Source organism: Rutilus rutilus (assembly GCF_951802725.1).
Source record: "Rutilus rutilus genome assembly, chromosome: 5".
NCBI lineage: Eukaryota > Metazoa > Chordata > Actinopteri > Cypriniformes > Leuciscidae > Rutilus > Rutilus rutilus.
The window spans coordinates 14,507,039-14,527,751 of NC_140213.1; the positions used below are offsets into that span (position 1 = coordinate 14,507,039).

The 20,713-nt window shown below is 39.5% G+C and overlaps 1 protein-coding gene across 1 annotated transcript in view; it reads left to right on the forward strand.

The window, feature by feature from the left end:
* The window catches only part of tcf25 (TCF25 ribosome quality control complex subunit), a 92,640-nt gene that overhangs the window by 24,640 nt on the left and 47,287 nt on the right, over positions 1-20,713 (forward strand). Inside the window, exons 4-8 of the mRNA XM_084409647.1 lie at positions 23-150; positions 241-306; positions 4,664-4,746; positions 14,379-14,509; positions 14,645-14,744. Of these exons, the coding sequence (XP_084265773.1) occupies positions 23-150; positions 241-306; positions 4,664-4,746; positions 14,379-14,509; positions 14,645-14,744 (508 nt within the window). The remainder of the gene's footprint in view (positions 1-22; positions 151-240; positions 307-4,663; positions 4,747-14,378; positions 14,510-14,644; positions 14,745-20,713) is intronic.

Below are 20,713 nucleotides of genomic sequence, written 5' to 3' on the forward strand. Positions count from 1 at the left end.
TAGTGCGTTTTTGTGATTGCAGGACAATTTGGGTGCGGGAGATAATATTGATGCTATTTTAGAGACCCTGGAGAAGAGCAAAGGCCTGTCGCATCGGAGCACAGACAACAGCGCCTCTGAACACAGACCTGTGTTGTACGTGGAACACAGGTGAGATGCATTCATGTCATAATTCTGTTCCATTTATATGTAATAAGACAAATATGTAATAAAATAATCTTTTTCTTGTGGGTCGCAAAGGAATCTGAATCCAGAGACAGAGTTGAAGAAGTATTTTGGAGCACGGGCCGTTCTGGGAGACCAGAGGTAATTTTAAAATACTATTTTCAGTTTTACTTCTTTTTTTTTTTTTTTGGTTATATTTTTTTTTTTTTAGGTTATTTTTCCTTATTTGCAGTTTATCTGACAGTTTATCCAATTGAGTTTAAATGTTTCATTTGTGCTTGGCCACATACCGTAAAACTTCAAATAATAGCCGAGTCCCAAATAGACTCTTTTACACGCCTGGTGCGGCTACAGGTTTGGATAAATAAAGGCCGGTCTCAAATAGAGGCCGGTCTGTTTTTTAGTTTCGGGTTGTATTTAATCTTCTCAAACCCGTCAGATCGTCTGTTTAAGCCAGTTCTATAGAGCAGATTGCGCACGCAAGAGGGCCCTGCGCATCTGGGCGGGAGCTGTTAGCGCAAGCAAGGCAGGCAGAGTTAGCGGAGGCCGGAGAGGGAGAAGTGGAGGAGAGCGATGAGGAGGAGGAATTCGCCAATGAACTTGTAGTTGAGGATCGCGGTGATGATGATAGTGATGAATATGGTCCTTATCACATGATTGCAGTTGTTTTACAGGGTAGCCTTCATTCTTTCTTGTTAATGTGTTTCGGGATGTGGATATTACCGGTAACTTGTATTGTTCAGCCCATGGCTGTCACATCGTTTCGTTTTTTTATGCTGCCAATAATCTAAAGGCGGTCGCACACCGTACGAGAAGCGCAGCGCCGCGTCGTGTCTATGACAACTCAAGGTATTGCACACCGGACGCGTACTTTGTCAGTTTATGGCCAGCAATATTGTTATGTTTAAGGTTATTATGGAATTAAGATCATATCTGTACTATGTTAGGATTGTACTGTACAATTAAATACAATCGTTGCTTAGTCTGCAGTCTGAATTCACTTTACCTCAGAGCGTAACTGAATGAATTGAGAATATCACCTGAAAATCCGATAACATGAGCAATTTTCATTCAAGCAGCTGATTTCTGTTAATGAATGTAAAACTGAATGTATATTGTAGCTAAGGATGTCCTGATACCACTTTTTCACTTCCGATACGATACCGATACCGATGCCGCAGCTTTGGCTATTTGCCGATACCGATATCAATCCGATATTTTTATTTTATTCTTGAACTAATACTACTAATAATAAAATATATGGAAGCACTTTGCTCAATTAGCCACATAAAAACATCTCACTCAAATGGAGAACAAATACTTCTCCAGTATATAGTCCACAACAACAGATGATAATGAAAGACTGCCAGCCTTTATTCAAAAGACCTTGAGATATGTTTGGTAATTGTACCTGAATGAATTTAAAATTAATTTGCTATATTTCAGATCAATATATTTGTTTCCTTAAAATTTTAATTAACTTTAACTTTATTCTCATCTGAATTATAAATAATTTATTTCTGTATAAAATAATACTACTTTTAAAAACACATTTGATTTTCTTTTTCAATCAATGTAGAATGTGTAACTTAAAAATAAACAGATTAGTGCTCTGTTTTAGGACAAGAAATGAAAACCAATGCAATATGATGAATGTCCAAAAGATGAGATAATTTTTGCTTTTAAACAGCTTGTGTCTGTGTGTGTGTGTGTGTGTGTGTGTGATTTTGGTTGGGTGACAGTTACAGTTTGACAAGAGTTTACAGTTTGACAAAAGCACAATGTTGTGTTTTACACAAATATAAGTAGGCTAAACAGTTTTTGCAGTTTTAATGATGTCCTGTATGAAAATGACGGAGTATGTTTTTATGTTTCCACTGTTCGATCGCGCCCGTGCCCCTCTCTCTCTGACACACACACACACACACACACACACACATTCCAGCATTGCAATCTTGACATCGCAGCCTGTTCATTATGCTGCGTTCACACCAAACGCGAATAGAGCGTCAAATTCGCGTCTATCGCGTCTAGTTCGATGCTTGAACAGTTTGAATCCATTCGCGCGTCCAAAGCGAATAGGACGCGCCGCGCGCGTATAATGATAAAGTGAGCGTTTGAAGCGATATAGACGCGCGTTCAGAGCTAAGGCGGGCTACAGATTAGGTGTCCCTAAAGAACCCGCATATGCGCGTATCTAACAGTAATGTTAGTTCCGTATTACATAAATTAATGTGCACGCGAGTTTTATTTATTTTTATACCGTGTATTCTCTGTGTAAATCCATGCACCGAACGTATGTTCAGTACGAATACGTACCATTCCACCCCTAATGGGTATCGGATCATAGGTATCGGATCATTTTTTTTCTCCCCTCCGATATCCGATCTAGCGTTTTGGGCCAGTATCGGCACGATACCGATGCCGTGGATCGGATCGGGACATCCCTAATTGTAGCACAGGGTGAAGTCAGTATATACATTAACGACGATTTGAGACAATGTACACTCAGAGAATAATGTGTTCGAATTTTAAAGACGTGGCGCTGCGCTTCTCATCTGGTGTGCGACCCCCCCCCCCCCCCCCCCCCTTTAGACATATGGAAATATAGTAGGCTAATTCTGACATTAACTGATTTGTTAAACACAAACACAGATATGGTAACCTCCTACTGTCATGCTCATCTCAACACTAAATTAAAGGCCTGTCTCATATAGACGCCTGTCTCAAATACAAGATTTTTTCACAAGATTTTTTACAAGATTATAATGTGTTTTGTGTTGTGTATGCTAGGTCAAAGAGATTTTAGTCTAGCTTTGAACTGACAGAGTGTGTCTGCTTCCCGGAGTTTTGGTGCTACATAGGAAAATGATCTACTGCCAGCAGTTGATTTTGATATTCTAGGTATTATCAACTGGCCGGAATTTTGAGATCGACTATAATATAATAGCTCTTTTTATTATGAAACACATCCCGCGATTTAGCAACAGTAGAGACTGCATTTTACAATGATCACCGATTGTGCTGTTTCTGACATTAAAGTTTGTGTTTTAGGGAGAAATGGCAGCACACCCCACCGCTGTCAAGAAAGAGAAGCTGCTCTAGACTGAATGCGGCTAGTTTTAATAGTTTACCCTCAAATATCTTCTTTTTCTAATCCTTGGAAGCCAAAATCGAGATCGAGATTGATATTAATTAAATTAGATTACCGGTAATATCACTGGCCTAAAGTGTAACCAGAAGTTTGAATGTTTAGTTCACTTGGCTATTGTCACTAATTAAGCAGGGACTTAATTAATGCGTGCTGTAGTTCCGTGTGAGAGAGATCTCTCTCTTCTGTATTGCCAATAGCAAAAAAGTGTCGCAGACAAATGGTTTAAAATTATTGCATACAAACGGCTGGCAACATAGTATTTGCCATATAACGTCTATATAGCAATAATAAATAGTATGTGTATTTTCATAATGTGTCTAGTACCGACAGCAGAACCAGTAACGCTTGGAGCTTATCGATACTGTCTTTCATAATTTAGCCCCGGGGCCCGTTTCGATACCCATTCCTATCTTTCATTGTTTTCCGTGTTCATAGAGTTATTTTGTTATTTTGGAGGAAATATATAGGGTATAATATGTGCACATATTATAAAATATGTGTACATAAAAAATAGCGTGTGCTGGTGTTTCACATGAGTTCGGCCAATCAGCGTACACTTACATCACTGGTAGTTCCTATTGTGCTGGTTAGACCCTACTCTGAAGTAGGAGCTAATTTAGTTCCCCCAAAAGGAGTTCCTAGAACTAAAATCATTCCTAGTTCCTTTGGTGTGAACATGGAAAAAAGCAGGTACTTCCACCATTAGTTCTAGGAACTATGAAAAGGTTCCTCAGGTGTAAAATCCCCTATAGTGGCTGACTGGATATAGCGCAGCATAGTTTAAAATCAAGAATTTAAAGTTTGTTGATTGTGCATGTCAAGTGACAGCTGAACTCTTCTGTCTGCTTCCAGTTAGCACGGGCCGACAGTTATGCGTTGAGGTAGTTTGTGCCTTTGCTTGACTATCTGTGGAGATCCGTGTTACAATAACGCTGTGGTATCTGGCTATAACATCCTCTTACGCCTTTTTTTTTTTTTTTACAATGTTGGGAGGAGAATTTTTTAAATACAGTATGTGCCTTGAACAACCAGATCCATTTGCACTTGGCCGAGTCACATCGTTTGAAGTGGTTTAAGTGATTGGATGCAATACATGTCGAATACGTTTTGAAGAGCATTTACAAGCAAGTCTTTTTTCATGACGCATGATGTGACCAAGTGTAGAAAGTCTGTCGCCATTGTGCAGATGCCTGCATCATCCACTACACCGAATATTGCAAAATGAACAAATGGATCTGATCTCATCTCTTGCATCATATTAAGTTCTGTAGATTTGTGTTATGTGCACAAAGCCTGAGAATTATGCTACTGATTGTTTTCTTTTTTGTTTGTGTCCACATTCAGATCGAAACAGAGACAGAGGCAGTTTCATCGTTGCTCGTGGATGACTGTTTGTAAAGACACGTGGCCCCGCTTCAGTCGTCCAGGTCAGACTTTAACCAATTCATCAAATTTTCCCAGAATGTTTGTTCAGTAAACCGAAGTACCACCCAGAGTATCAGTTTGTAGGATTTGTGCAGGGCTGGCCTTTGGGTTTGTGGGACCCCAGGCAAGAGCATGAAAATGGGCCCCACCAATATTGGCATATTATTAAAACTATAACCACTACAAACATGACAAATACACTGAAATCAAATCACGAACAATAAGTACACTGTAGGTTGTTGACAAATAACATCCCTGTCAATTTTCTTTTTTTAACATCGTTAAAATCTATGTTATTGAAATGGAATATGTTTTATGTACAAGTGTAGATTTTGTATTTTAGCAATGACTGGTGACAATTAAGTGATAAAAAAAAAAAATGAATGAATGTTTCAGTGAGTCACTCATTAAGACTTCACTTGTTTCATTACTAGATGAAACAGCATTTTTGAACAAATCTTTTGAATACTCCTACTCCTTGAATACCACCTACTGGTGTAACAATGTAATCTATACAATCTTTATTTGAAGCATCAAGTTACTTTCAAAAGGTGATTTACTCTATTTTGATCGCTACTGTAGACATCAGTTTTTATATCCGAACTCTAAACTTTAATCCCAGTAGTTCTGTGATAATGTGAATTGTCATAACATGGAAATGATGATACTGTGTGGTTAAAAAGACTGTTTCATGCAACTGCTCTTGGTCAGCGGCAACGCCAACACAGATTTAAATGTTCCACTGTGATCGTACTTGTTAAAGGTTTAATAGACATAGCTGAACCATTGTATTTTAGGAATAAGATTTCTGCCAGGTTGTTGTTGAAAATAAGATTAATTCTTAATTGACTTACCTGATTAAACAAAGGCTAAATAAAATTGCATGGGTGTTTGAATTGATATTGTGATCTTTTAACGATTAATTGTGAAGCTCTGTTTCACTTTTTAATCACTTGTAAGCTTTTATCAGTTCACCTGAATAGTCATAGCTGCATCTTTTTATACTCTTGCTTAGGGCTGTGCGATATGGCAAAAAAAAATTATCACGATAATTTTTTTTTATATCAGTCGATATCGATAATTATCACGATAAATGTCAAATCTTTATTTCTAACAAGTTTAAAGGCAGATTTTTGCTCCTAAGTGAAAGTTGTAGAAACCAGAGTGTTAATTGTGGTTTTAAACTAGCCTACTCTTTATTGTCAGAACATATCATGACAAACACTTGCCAAACAGGTGAACATTTCACAAATCTGAGGTAGAACATTCAAACATTTGTCATTTTTCCTTAACAAAATAAATATCTTATTAGAAAAATTGATTTCTTAGTTTCTGCATGTCTGCATGCATTTTTATTTGGTAAAATGTAATATTCTGAAAGTTTGAGTTGTATTAAAATTAATCATTGGTCATCCAGTATCATGCATTTAGATCATGATAACCACAGATAAAACCAGGCATAGCCTATAGCACCTCACTATCATGGCAAAATGCAACTTTATGGTTTCTATGGTAGGCTATTTGTATGAAAAACCGTAGCCTAAATACATTATTAAATACTGTAATTATATTCCATTAGTCCTTTAATACATTGTCTACATTAATAATATAATACAATTCAATATGTATATATCCCACATTTCATGGTGCAGTTAATATTACTAGGCTAACGTTACAGTAAATCCATGGTAAATTATGAGAATTTGTAGACGGAAAAGCCTTCTGACTGTATCGTTGCGCACAGTGTTTCTCCTGTTTTTCAGCGCTGTTTCATCTGCCTTTAAACTGGTTTAAATCACGGAGACATTCACTGGATGTCGTGACCGAGACCGATCACAGTAAACACATCTGATCTAGTAAACTCGCGCTGCGCTGCCGTTTGGACTTTGAGCCGAGCGGATTAATGGTCCGTGTGGCGCGCGGTTCAAATGAGTTTCGTTCCGGTTTTGGCGCATAAACATTATCGAACATTTATCGAACTCCTGATATCGTTTTATCGAGAAAAATTATATCGCGATAATTATCGTTATCGTTTTATCGCCCAGCCCTACTGTTGCTGTATTTTTTGTCACGTAATGAGGAATTTATTTGGGTCACACTTTAGATTAGGGACCAATTCTCACTATTAACTAACTATTAACTATGACTTTTGCCTCAATAAACTCATAATTACTGCTTATTAATAGTTAGTAAGGATTATGGATTTTTTTAAATGACCTTTCAAATAGTGTGTATAGCTCTAAGTGAATGAAAACATCCTGCAAAGTTTTAAATCTGAAAGTGCACCGTATATAAAGTTATTGTCTTTCAAAAGTAATAGTCGACTCTGAGTCAATGAAATTAATCGTTTTTCAAACGAGTCATAAGCTGTTTTGTTGTGACGTCAAGACGAAACATTAACATATTGCCCGCCCACTTTACTTTTTTTTTTTTTTTTTTTTTTTTTTTACTGCCCAAGGATGAGCATGTAATGAATCTGTGGTTAAAATTCATCTTTACTTCGATTCCACTGCAGTATAATCCTAAACTTTTGCTTTTGTTTTACTTATGACTGCTTGTCAAATCTCGGAGTTCAATGCAGGATTCGCAAACCGCTTGCGCTTGAAAGATGGTGTTCAAAATACTTAGTTTTGATTTTTATATTGTGTTAGTCTTCTGCTACCTGGTTAACTCACATTATTACTGTCTTACTGAAATACTTATGCTAATCAGTTGTGGGCCACTATTACCTAAAACTGTCTATTAATGCAGATTGATTGTCATTCTCACTACTTTGAGGAAAGATTAAGCATGGATCAAGATTTGTTTTACCAACGTTTGTTACATCAGTCATTCATGCTAGAGCTTGGCTAATGTATACATTGCATACATGCACTGTTATTGATATAGTTTCCACGTGTTCACCACAATATATTAGAAAAATACTCTGTAAATAAATTAGTACAAGTAAATGGTAAATGGTAAATGGACTGCATTTATATAGCGCTTTCACAGACCCAATGGCCACCAAAGCGCTTTACAATATTGCCTCACATTCACCCATTCACTCACTCATTCATACACCGACGGCGGTGTCAGCCATGCAAGGCGATCCAGCTCGTCGGGAGCAGCTGGGGTTAGGTGTCTTGCTCAAGGACACCTCGACACTTGGTCAGGTGGAACCGGGGATTGAACCACCAACCTTCCGGTTTGTAGACAATCTACATGAACCACTGAGCCACTGCCGCCCCACAAGTAAAATAATCGGTTTGTTGATGGACTTGCACTTGTTAATGCTGATGGTGAGGAATTACAGTTGCAACATCTCATAATTTGCCTCAAACTGAGTAGTGTATCACTGAAAAACGTCCTGCTCGAGTCGTCCTTGCGATGGAGGTTCGGGTTGAATAACTAGTTCTTCCAATGTTTCATCATCGCAGTCGCGGTCGGATTGATATGGTAAAATCAACGTCATTGTAAAAGCTTCCTACACTGTAAACTAAACACAGTAATGAACAGTCTATGCTCAGGACACGCAGAGCTGATGTTGTTATGAACGTTGTTAAAAACGCAATGGCCATTTTTGTTTTCGACGCGCGTGCTGTACGCGGTAAACCAATCACAACAGACTGAGCCGTCTGGCCAATCAGAGCAGAGTAGCTCGCGGAAAGGAGGGATTTCATCTGATGAGTCATTTTGAGAATCATTGAAAATGTGGTGATGGCAAATGTATATTATGAGGAAATTAAATAGGTTTTTTTTACGTTTTGATTAGGGCTGGGGTAAACGATTATTAATTAAATGATAAGTCGGGCGATTATTTTATCGATTAGTCGACTAATCTAACGACTAATTGGAATTAATTATCCTGTCTGTTATTCGCATATCTCTGTTGAACCGTTACTCCGATGGATTTCAAACTCGACAGCTGTCTTGCTATGGGCACGAGTAAGTGCAGTGCCAAGTTTGACGTTGTTTGGATGAGAAATGCAAAAGATATCATTAAATATATCGGTAAAAGAAGCACTTAGAAGGTTGTGGTTTAAAAATAAACATTCTGACATAAACACTCTGTCAGCTACAGTGTTTACTTCTGAATAATATAGTATAAACGTGATAAATCCATTTTGATTAATTTGAGTAAAACATTGGTTTTCTTTACCAAGAAAGTGGCAAGATGAAAACCACTATTTTCTGTTTCAAACTTTCACATAGCATCTTTAGGTTATAATAACATAAATAATTAAAATCCAGATTTAGATTTTCAAAGATTTATTATAAAAACTGATTATTTTTCCCCAAAAATGCAATAAATTCATGACACGTTTAAAAAAAAAAAGCAATTAATCCATTGAATCAATATAAAAGTTATTTTTCATATTGAAACTGTTGAAAATACACAACAAAGTAAGTTGATCCACATATGACAGCCTCTGAACTTGGTCAATACTAATCTTATATACAGGCACGTACTGGACTAAACATAGGCTACATTCAATCAGCCATCGCTAAGAAATACCTCCTGAACTTTTTTGACGGCGATCAGCTGTAAAATGGCTTGGTCCTGCTCGGTTTTCGTTGACTTTGAGTACAAGAATTGAAAGTTGTTTAAAAGATCCCCTGGGGTTAATGTGTCAGCATTCGACATAAGTTTGATGCTGTCGTGTGAGAATAAGCAACAGTCGGCATTTCTCTTCCTCCCGCGTGCCTCATCTTCTTAATCTCCTCACGTAAATGATTAGATTTCGATGGTTTACGTCTTCCCTACAGCAGAATCCACCACAGGTTCATCAATGCCATCAAATGTATTAATTTTTTTGTTTGTTTGTTGATCAAAAAGTACAAAGTAGATAAGGAAAACTAGGATGCCGTGTGTATTCAGAGCGCCACCGTTACTGTTTACAATGCGTGGAATGGTGCGCTGTGATTGGTTGAGCGGATTTATCGCATTCTGCAGAGAAAGGAGACTGCCGTTTGTCGCGGTTTGGAAAGAAAGGGAGAAAACATGACAGAATAACACGGCGGGCGGTGTCTGTGTGGCGAGCTGTACCGTGAAAATAAATAAATAAAATTTTTTTTTTTAAAATATGACGTCGACGTAATTTTGACGTCGAAGCGTCGACATCATCGACGCACCGCTACAGCACTACTTTTGATGCATGTAAACCTGTTGTAGTAGACTCCAAAACAACATTAGGAAACTTTAAAATAGCATAATAGGGGCACTTTAAGTTTAGGTATTGGGTAGGTTTAAGGTATTTAGAATATGGTCATGCAGAATAAGGTATTAATATGTGATTTATAAGTACTAATAAACAGCCAAGTTCCACAGATAAGGAGCAGCATAGCTAAAAGCTCGAGATCCCATGAAAGCCAAGCGCATGCGAGGAAGAATAAGGAGAATGTGGAGGATGATCTAAGAGTTCGAGAGGGAATGGAGGTTGAAAGTAGGTCAGATAAATAGGAAGGAGCTAGGTTATGCAGTGCTTTGTAAGCTAGAGTCAATTTTTAATTCAATGCGCTGTTTAACAGGAAGCCAATGCAGTTGTATGTGAGAGATATGTGTTCCATCTTAGGAGTTCTAGTAATGATACGTGCTGCTGAGTTCTGCACTAACTGTAACTTGTGTAAATGTTTAAAGGGAAGACCATAAAAAAGAGCATTGCAATAGTCAATACGTGAGGTGACGAGCATGAACCATAATGGCTGTGCTCCTCGTTGATGGGGCTGGGCGGAGGCGGTTAATGTTACATGTGATAATAAGCCGTCCGAGTAATCTTATTGAAATGTGATTCGAAAGATAGAGCATAGTCAAGTATGACACCCAAGCTCTTAACCTGCATTGATTGAGCAATTGTAGAATCATCAATGCCCATGGAGAAACCACTGGTCTTTGATAGAAATACTTCTTGTGGGAACAAAAACTAATCTGTTTTACTACCGTTAAGCTTAAGAAATTAACTTGAAAACCAAGCTTTAACTTCAGACAAACAGTTAGAAAGAGAGGATGGAGGAAGTTCAGAAGTAGGTTTTGAAGATAAATAGAGCTGGGTGTCGTCAGCGTAACAATGAAAATGGATTCCATATTTCCTAAAAATGGTTCCAAGTGGCAGAAAATAATTGATAAATAATAAAGGGCCACGAATTGATACCTGCGGGACACCTGTAGTAATACGTGATGGTTTAGATTTAAACTGGGCTAATTGAACAAATTGAGTACGACCAGAGAAAAGCTTCTACCAATAAGTCATTGGAAATTTTCACAAGGGCAGTCTCAGTACTACGATGAGAACGAAAACCTAATTGAAATTGTTTACATAAGTAAATAATACATGCAAGCATTGAAGGCTACATGCTGTTTAAAAGTAGTAGTAGTAGTAGTAGTAGTAGTAGTAGTAGTAGTAGTAGTAGTAGTAGTAGTAGTAGTAGTAGTAGTAGTAGTAGTAGTAGTAGTAGTAGTAGTAGTAGTAGTAGTAGTAGTAGTAGTAGTAGTAGTAGTAGTAGTAGTAGTAGTAGTAGTAGTAGTAGTAGTAGTAGTAGTAGTAGTAAAATGCTCATGACTCTCAGAGTGGCTCTGGAGATGAATTTCATCAGGTCATCATATCGTGAGGCAGCAGAGACTGAAACCAGCGCCAGCGTCACTCGTGCTTAAGTGTGTGAGGTAAATGAAACCGCACGTCTGGCCATTCATTCACACAGAGACCAGCAGAACATGCAGAGTTAATATTTAAATAGTCTTTTTGTGGTTTAATATACACAGACACCATATATATCGGCTACAGAACTCCTAGTAAAAAAGTTAGTCTGGAGCCCCACGTTTAGATAAAGACGGAAGTGACTGAAAGCAGCTACCTATTAGTGGGTACCGAATATCGTACTACCGGTACTACAGAAATGCTGGTATCGTCACATTTTGGTACCGAAGTACCGGTACTTTTGACAATACTAAAAGAAGGTCAAAAATGCATCGCATAAATCAACTGAGTGGAAATGTGATGGTATAGAATCTAGGAGGCTTTAAAATATATTTTGTAAGAGAAAAAATAGTTCTTGCATTTCATTCACTAGACATGATCAGATAGGAGTAATAGTCAGATTTAGCTGTAGCGGTTTTGTAGTTTTTCACATGTTCATCGTACATCTGTTTGTGGACAACAAGTCTAGTTTTAACATACAAATGCTCCAGACGGTGGCCTTGAGCTTTTAGCCCACGCAAATCAGGGGTGTACCAAGGGGCAGAATTAACAAACAAAAGGGGTTGTTAGGTTGTCTCTACTGGACAGGGTGTCTAGTCCTTCCACTTGTTACAAGCTCTCCCAGTCTAGGGTTGGGAGAGGGTAACAGGATTAAATTAAATCAAAAAGGAGAAACATAAACATGGAGGATTCCCTTCAATCCTCTGCCCAAAAAATGTGAGCCAACCACTTGATGATGCAGAAGTAAAATAATTTATTTTTGTTAAACAAAGAAAATGGAAGCATTCAATCTTCAGGAGAAGGTCAGGCCAAAACAACAAACAAAAGGGGAAACTTACTATTGGAAGGAGAACTAAATGTAAAAAAACACAACTCTGCCGTCATTATGTTAAGCCCGCCCACCGACTCTATACACGATGTGATTGGCCTGACTAGAGTTTGGTTTTTCCAGCTCGCAAGTCAACGGAGAGTTGCTAGACGACACTGACTGCAAAATAAAATTTGCTGCCGCTAGGGTGCGTCCTGATTTCTAGGATTTCTATAGATTTCTACTAGAAATGTGTACCTTGGATATTATACAATTTGCATACATACAACATTTGTGGAAAAAGACACCTTTTTTTCAAGACGCTTCAAACTCTGACTTTGAACCAATTCTGTAGAATGGCCCATATAATTAAGACACCACTTTGAATGTGAATTTCAAGAACGGTCTGTGATATCTGGATATGAAAGTATGCAACCTTCAGTTCCACTGATAAAAAAACAATCCCCTGGGTAAATCTGTGAGAGAATTCATTTCAAAGTTAGCATTCTGAATGGCCGTCCTAACAGAGCACGGTTCAGACATCTCAAATCGAGGGTGGGCCTGAGGCTGCCATCCTTCTTTGGAACAAGGAAGTAGTGGCTGTTGTGAATTGTGAAATCCTGATGGGAATGAGACATTCTGAGTATATGAACACAGAGTAATGTCAGCTTTGATATAGTAGTTATTAAATGTGGTTAGATTCTTCTGACATGACAGGAAAGCCAAAAATGTTGGATCCAGAAATGTTGGATTATGTCAGAAGACACCTTTTGTCTGGTATCTAAAACATTCAGGTTACTAGCGTAACCTCGATTCCCTGAGATAACGGGAATAAACTTTGCATCAGTTTTTTATGCATATGGGGAAAACTCTGTTTTTCTCTGAATACTGAAGCCTGATTAGTTCATGTCTGTGCACCTGCACTCGAGTGAGGAGAGTCAGCGTCATCCCCCGCATTGGTGCAGTAGCACGGCAAGCTATACAATGCTCCTTCCTGTTATCGAGTATCCCGTTATCAAGTTTCGATATGGTTCACTCACTTTGCATCAGGGTCTTCTGACGCTTCTGGGGAACGCACTGCAAGGCCATCCTGCGAGTCCGTAGCCTGGGCTGCTTGATGCCAAGGGCCCCATGGCAGGCTACTTGAGAGATAGGAACTTAAAATATGTCCGATAATACAGGCTCAGGTCCGGAACTGGAGCCCGTGGGGCATGACATCATCAGGAAAAACCCCAGAGACTGATTAAGCAGACAAAATCTGTGCTTGAAGAGCAGGGACATCTAGGTTGTAGAATAGAGCGCTGTAAGTCCAAGGACTTGTAAGCTAGCGATATTGCATCCACTATCCAGTTGAATAGTCTCTGCTTCGTAACTGACAACCCCTTAGAGTGGCCTTCGAAGCATACAAACAGCTGCTCTGACTGCCTGAACTGGGCAAAGTGGGTGTGGTGTCTGTTTACCATAAGTAGAGGGGAGAGCAGAGAGTGAAAAAATTTGTGCCCTAAAGGGTGTGGAAAGCACCATAGGCACATATCCTCGTCTGGGCATAAGGACAACTTTGCTGTCATTGGGCCTAAACTCGAGGCAGGAAGCCTCCACTGGAAGAGCCTGCAGACCACCAACTCGCTTGACCAGCAGAAGGGTGGTCTTTAGCGAGAGAGGCCGAAGGTCAGTATTGTAAGCGGCTTGAATGGAGGGCCACGAAGTGTCCTCAGGACAATGGACAGTGTTGGGGCGAGGCGGGTTTAACCTCCTGGCCCCTCTGAGAAATCTGACCATCAGGTCGTGCATTGTATTGTATTTTTTAAATTGATTTATCATCTATTCAGAGCACAACAATATATTCCAGTATATCTGAACGTTAAATTCTCTCACCAATACTGATTTAGCTCTCTCTCCTATCTCTGTCTTTGATCTTGAATTAATCAGATTTTTGTCATGATTTGCTATTATTGTGCAGCCCTTATTTAATTACAGATATAAATTGACCTGTGTGGTTCTAAGTTTACAAGACAATTTATAATATATTTGTATAATATATTATAATATATTTATAATTATATATTATATAATTGCAGTGGGCGTTTGAGAGAATTTTTGGTACTGTTAACATAATTTGTGTGAAATATAGCTGACTATTTGTGTCTCTTAGGTATCTCCATGAGTCTAGTGGAGTCTAAAGATGGCATTCAGCACTTCACCTTTGAACATAATCGTGACTATCAGCAAGTCCAGTTCAAGTTTTTTGATGCGGTCGAGTCAATGGACCCCAACAACATTGTGGTAATTTTATTCTAATATGCTATTAGCTGTGGACTGATTTGATTATTATTTTTTTATTTTTTTATGCACATACGAGTGACAGATGTGTTACATTATGTATTTGACGCTCCGTTTCTCTCTTTTTTTTTCTTTCAGGTTCTCCTGCAACTCAACCCATATCATATTGATTCACTCCTGCAGCTGTCAGATGTATGTCGCATTCAAGAAGATCAAGAGACAGCCAGAGATCTCATCGGTGAGAAAATTCCCCGATGTGCTGAATATGAGTAGGGCTGTAGTTATCGATTATTTTAGTAACCGAGTATTCTACAGATTATTTCATCGATTAATCGAGTAATCGGATAAAAAATTGTGGTAAAAAAAAAAATAGATCCAAGTTAACAACAGCCTTTAAAATGATTTAAAATACAAATATATAAGAACAAGCAATAATAATTGGTTCAAATAAAGTATCAAAAGCAAGTAATCATATGGGTTTTATTGAACAACACTTAAAATACACCATGTATTTGATATAAATGATATAAACATAACTTGTGTACATTACTATAACAATGCCTGCAGAGGCGCCAATAGCCTGGTGATACTTGTTGTTGCACTACGGCATGATCAAATCCTTGTTTAATATTGGCCAAACAACATTTAATTCAAATGTCCACTTAACCTTTAATATTTGGTAACTTCTGTACGATAGAAATGCTACAGCCACTGTAATTTCTTGAACAAGAACATGTGCACATCAAAACATTTAAACTCAGAGCGAGTGTTTAAACTTTTTTTTTTTTTATTGCAATGAACAATTTACATATTTAGAAACAAATGTATTCTCATGTGCTGGTGTAGATTTACAAATGAGATGCATTATCTTATAAGCAACACAAACTCACAGCATGCAGAGATGGAGTTTGAGAAACCGAGACGCTCCACACATATAATAACAGTGCAACTATGAAACACAAACTTTCATACTTTTTGCATTCCCAAGTGTATGGCCCCATCCATCGGCCCCTCAATACAGTGAAGTCGTCCTGTACCCGTCCTGTAAGCCTTCTCTGAATCATTAGATGTTTATTGGGAAACTTCAGACAGGCTTCTACATGTGCCGCCTTGAACGGGGGACCTTGCGGGCGCTACAGGATTTTGCATCTGTTTGAGTTAGAAAATCATGATATTGTACAGTTTGACATTTTTCAATTATCGTTATACCACGCAACCCTAGTTTGCAGCCTTGATTTAAGTCAATATATAATACAATATAATATAAAAATATAATTTATAAATTAATTCCTAATAAAAACCAGAGAATTTGCGCTTTCCTGCAGCTCTTTAACTGTTATTGTTTCCAAGTTCTACAAGAGTTTTAAGTGAACGTTGGTCAACAAAAGACATAAGGAAATAAAATGCACACTTAACAATTTCATGACATATGTTCATGTTTAATGTTTCCTGCATTACTGCGTAATTGCGCACATACAGAAATATATTTGTTTGGGTGGAGTCCACTTATTTGTGGATTTGTCTATACGTCTTAACTCTAGAAATGTTTCAAAATCCACAAATGCATAATTCACAAATGCACAGGAAACTATTCACAAATGAATGCAAGGCAGTGATGTGTTTGTGACATTACATTTGAAAAAATATATTTTTTATTTTGCTAATCTCATTTAATTTATTTGTGGATTTTATCATTTTTTGTGAAACTGTTTACATTTATTTCTGGATCTTAATCTATTTATTTGTGAATCTCAATCTATTTATTTGGAATAATGGAACGATTCTAACCCCATAGAGATTAGTCCTTATTCTTGTGAATGGTGTCCAATTTAGATTAGACATAAAGTTAGATAAAATGCATGCAAAGCAGTCCTTTTTTATTTTTCGAGATATACCATGAGTTAGCTAATGCACCATTAGGTACAAAAAAGAGGGAAGAAAAATTGACTTCTTCAATAAACAAAATATGAATAAATATTAGTATAAACTCAACAATAATGAGATACAATTTAAACAACCAATCTGTGAATACACAAGGATCTTTGAGCATAAAACCCATAAGTTTCTCAATCATGACATCAAGAAATGTGATGTTGGAAGAAAGCGTCTCTGTTACGCATGTAACCTTGGTTCCCTATATAGGGAACGAGACACTACGTAGCCGTCGCTAATGGAAACACCTTCGGTGTGACGAATGTCTGAAGCCTTTATACCATCACGCCATTTATTGACCAGTAGCGATTACGTCACTTATGCTTCATAAGAGCGTCTAAGGTCTAAGCCGCCTCGACCCTTGCAGAAAACAGGAAACTGGAGGGTGACGCCCTATGGAAACACCTCCCATGAGTACATGCTCAGCAGAAATAGCTGCCACATAAAACTTAAGTGTGGCAGGAGCTGGCCCCACCGCAAAACTACTCCATAGGAATTCCAATATTGGAACTACAGGTCAATGAACTGGGTCCGAGTCACGGTGCCTGCACCAGGAGGCAACGAGCTTCCAGTTAAAAGCATACAGGCACCTTGTAGAGGGGGCCCTAGAGTTCAGAATAGTGTTGTAATCTCAGCCTAGAGACCAGAACACATTAACTCTGCTCAGGGGCCACACCCACAGTTTCCACAAATCCGGACAGGGGTGCCAAATCATGCCCCGGGCCAGAGTCAGCAAGTTTGGCCTGAGGGGGACCCCCCAAGGAGGACCATTCAGCGGACTGCCAAGGTTTTAGAACCATATCTGAGTGGGCCAGAACGGGGCTACCAGCAACAGGTGTCTCACTTTGTCCGCCCGTATTCTGAGCAGAACCACTGAGAGCAGCTAGATCTGCGGGAAGGCATAAAGTCTGGTCCTGGGCCACTCTTAAGCCTTAGCATCCACTTCCAGAGGGGACGGAGTAGATGGAGAACCAGTGCGTTGCAATGCATAGTAATGCTCAAAGCAAACAAATCCACCTCCGCTCAGCTGAACCTCTGCCAAATTAGGCTCGCCACTTGAGGGTGTCTCCATGCATACTCAGGTCTGCTTCCAGGTTCAGATGACCTGGAGCGTAAACCTCTCTGACTGACAGAAACTCTGTCTGCACCCAAAGAAGGACACACCTCGCCAGCCTGCACGTGGGGGCGGGAACGTAGTCCTCCTTGGCGATTCAGGTACTAGACCACAGTCATGTTGTTTGTACTGAGCAGTATGTGATAGCCCCTCAGATGGGTTGCTGCTGGAAGAGGTGTTAGTGAGGCCAGCAGGGGGCGCTCACCCTGTGGTCTGTGTGGGTCCTAACACCCCAGTGTAGTGATGGGGACACTACACTGTCAATGAGCACCGTCCTTCGGATGAGACGTTAAACCGAGGTCCTGACTCTCTGTGGTCATAAAAAAATCCCAGGATGTCCTTCGAAAAAGAGTAGGGGTGTAACCCCGGCATCCTGGCCAAATTTGCCCCTTGGCCTCTATCCATCATGGCCTCCTAATCATCCCCATATACTGATTGGCTTCATCACTGTCTCCTCTCCACCAGTAAGCTGGTGTGTGGTGGGCGTTCTGGCGCAATATGGCTGCCGTCGCATCATCCAAGTGGATGCTGCACATTGGTGGTGGTTGAGGAGATTCCCCCCTTCTATGTAAAGCGCTTTGAGTACCTAGAAAAGCGCTATATAAATGTAATGAATTATTATTATTATTATGGGGTAAGAATCGTTTGAGTGCCAGAAACACTGCCAGCATCTCCAAATGATTTATTATGGCAGTCACGATGCACCCCTTTCCAAACTCTAAAGGTCGGACTTCCCTGATAGACTGCCCCCCAGCCCTAGGGCTATCAGCTGTTGTGATAGTTTTGTGACGACAAAACGCACCTAGCTGGACTCCTGAAAAGGAGCGGGAGCCTCATCCACTGACGTAAAACGTGAAAGCCCCTGCTCTTAATCATGACACTGCGGAAAAGTGTGGCAGTTAGGCGAGACCCCTTGGCTCTTGATCCACCACTGGAATGGCCTAATATGGAGCAGGCTCAACTGAACCACTGGGACACTGCTGCCATAAGACCCCATCAGTCTGCGGCATAACCCCAGAGCCGTGTCCATACACTTTGTGAATGTTCGAGGATCCATTGCCAGTCCGTACGGAAGAACTTGGTATTGGTAAACTTTGCCCCTGAAAGCAAACCTGAGGAACTTCCTGTTTCTCTTGATGTAATAATTGCTGTAGAAGCCTGACTCCATCTGATAGGGGGTATTTCTTCTATAGCTTCTATAGTGTGCAGTGACCGCATTTAATGAACTTATTATAGACTGATCTCCCTGCATAGAGCCTCCGAAGCACATGAGTGGCGAAGAGAACTTCTAAAACAGGAAGTGGTCCAATCGCCCGATCGGGCTGGCCCACCACATCGACAGTGGGGGCTTTGAACGCTGTCATAAATGGGCTGTTTGTACACAAAGACAGAAAAGCCCTGGCCTAAAACTGCCTGAGGCGCAACATGCGGCAGGACAGTTAAGACAGTGTTTGGTGTTTTAAGCCCCCAACAGCGCCTTCCAGGCAGCGAGGGGATGGGTAGGTTTAAGGTTGAGGGTAGGGTTAGCTGCCTCTAAGGAGCCATTGGGGGCTTAAAACACCATCGAGCAGTTAAGACAGGAGCTGGCAGGCCACGCCAATAGGGGACCATAGGAAATTACTCAACACGCAAACACATTCACGCAAAAATTCCAGCTCAGCACAACAGCGGAGCTCAGAAGAACATAATAATTAGTCATGCAAATCACTGTTTGGTAGAACAAAGCTCCAAAATTTGTAGTGCACATTAAATGTATGCTGCAGCACATAAATGCAGCCAGTCACGTGAAGTGAGAGCTGGTATCATAAGCGCTGCATCGATCACATGAAATGAGGCTGACCACGGTGTGAGAGTCTTCAACTCAATCACCAACATCATGTATTGGTGATACATTTGATCACCCCCCCCCCCCCCCCCCCCCCCCTTTGTAAAAAAAAAAATGGATTAAAAGTATATGGATAAATACACTTAATAAAGCAGCTTGTCTCTGCACAAAATTATCAACATTTATTAACCAGTTTGTAAGAATTTCATGTGAATTGAGAACTACCATCAAATTGTATATTTTCATATTCTGGTGAAAGTAAGATGATGTAAACATTCTATACAAATATATAAATCCATAACACTACATAATTTCTGCATACTATTTACAATTATATTGCATCAAAGTGTGTAACAGAAGCTACATAGTCCACAAATCTATTGCAATGAAATACATACAGTGGGGAGAACAAGTATTTGATACACTGCCGATTTTGCAGGTTTTCCTACTTACAAAGCATGTAGAAGTCTGTAATTTTTTTCATAGGTACACTTCAACTTTGAGAGATGGAATCGAAAACAAAAATCCATAAAATCACATTGTATGATTTTTAAATAGTTATAATGTCATGCACTAAAATGCAAATTAATAGTTTTTTTTTAAAAGAACTAAAAACACATTTAACTACATTTAAACTGACTGAGGAACGATGTTAACTTTGTCAGTTTTAGTAAAGAATAGTCCCACAGTCTAATCAGCAGTCTTCCAGACAGTACATAATGAGATGGGTGATGTTGCTTTTCAGCTGTTAAGGATTTGATGTCTGGCTGAATCTACGTCAATTTAAGATGGAGATCAGATTCCACACTCAATGTATTCCTGTACTTTGTCTTTGAGGCCACAAGCACTGAAAATCCCACTTCACCACATATACAGTGTGGAAAACGGCATCAAAATCATGATTGCCTTGTTGGTGAGTTCAGGGTATTCGTTTGACACATGTAACCAGAACTGAGTCAATTTTTAGTATTGTAGTAATAGCTGGTGGTGTTCACTACCCATCTCTTCACACAAAACGGAAAACAAATGTGCAGTGGGCGACTTTTAATGTAATTCACCATTCAAGGCCGCTGTGGAGCATGCATCATCTGGTCCGCAGAAGAAAGAATTGATTTACGAGCTTTCAGAGCGGGAATCAGATTTGAATAAACCGCCAGATTCAGGAAGCACTCGTTTGTTGAACGCATGTGATCCGGGAAGAGAGCAAGAGAGAGAGAAAGGGAAATTCCGTTCACTCACTCTCCATACACTCAGGCTCATCGCAGTCACCCCAAGCATCCAGCTCGTGCGGTGCCTCTGCAACCACAGAACTGGGACAGCGGGGGTTGAACGAACA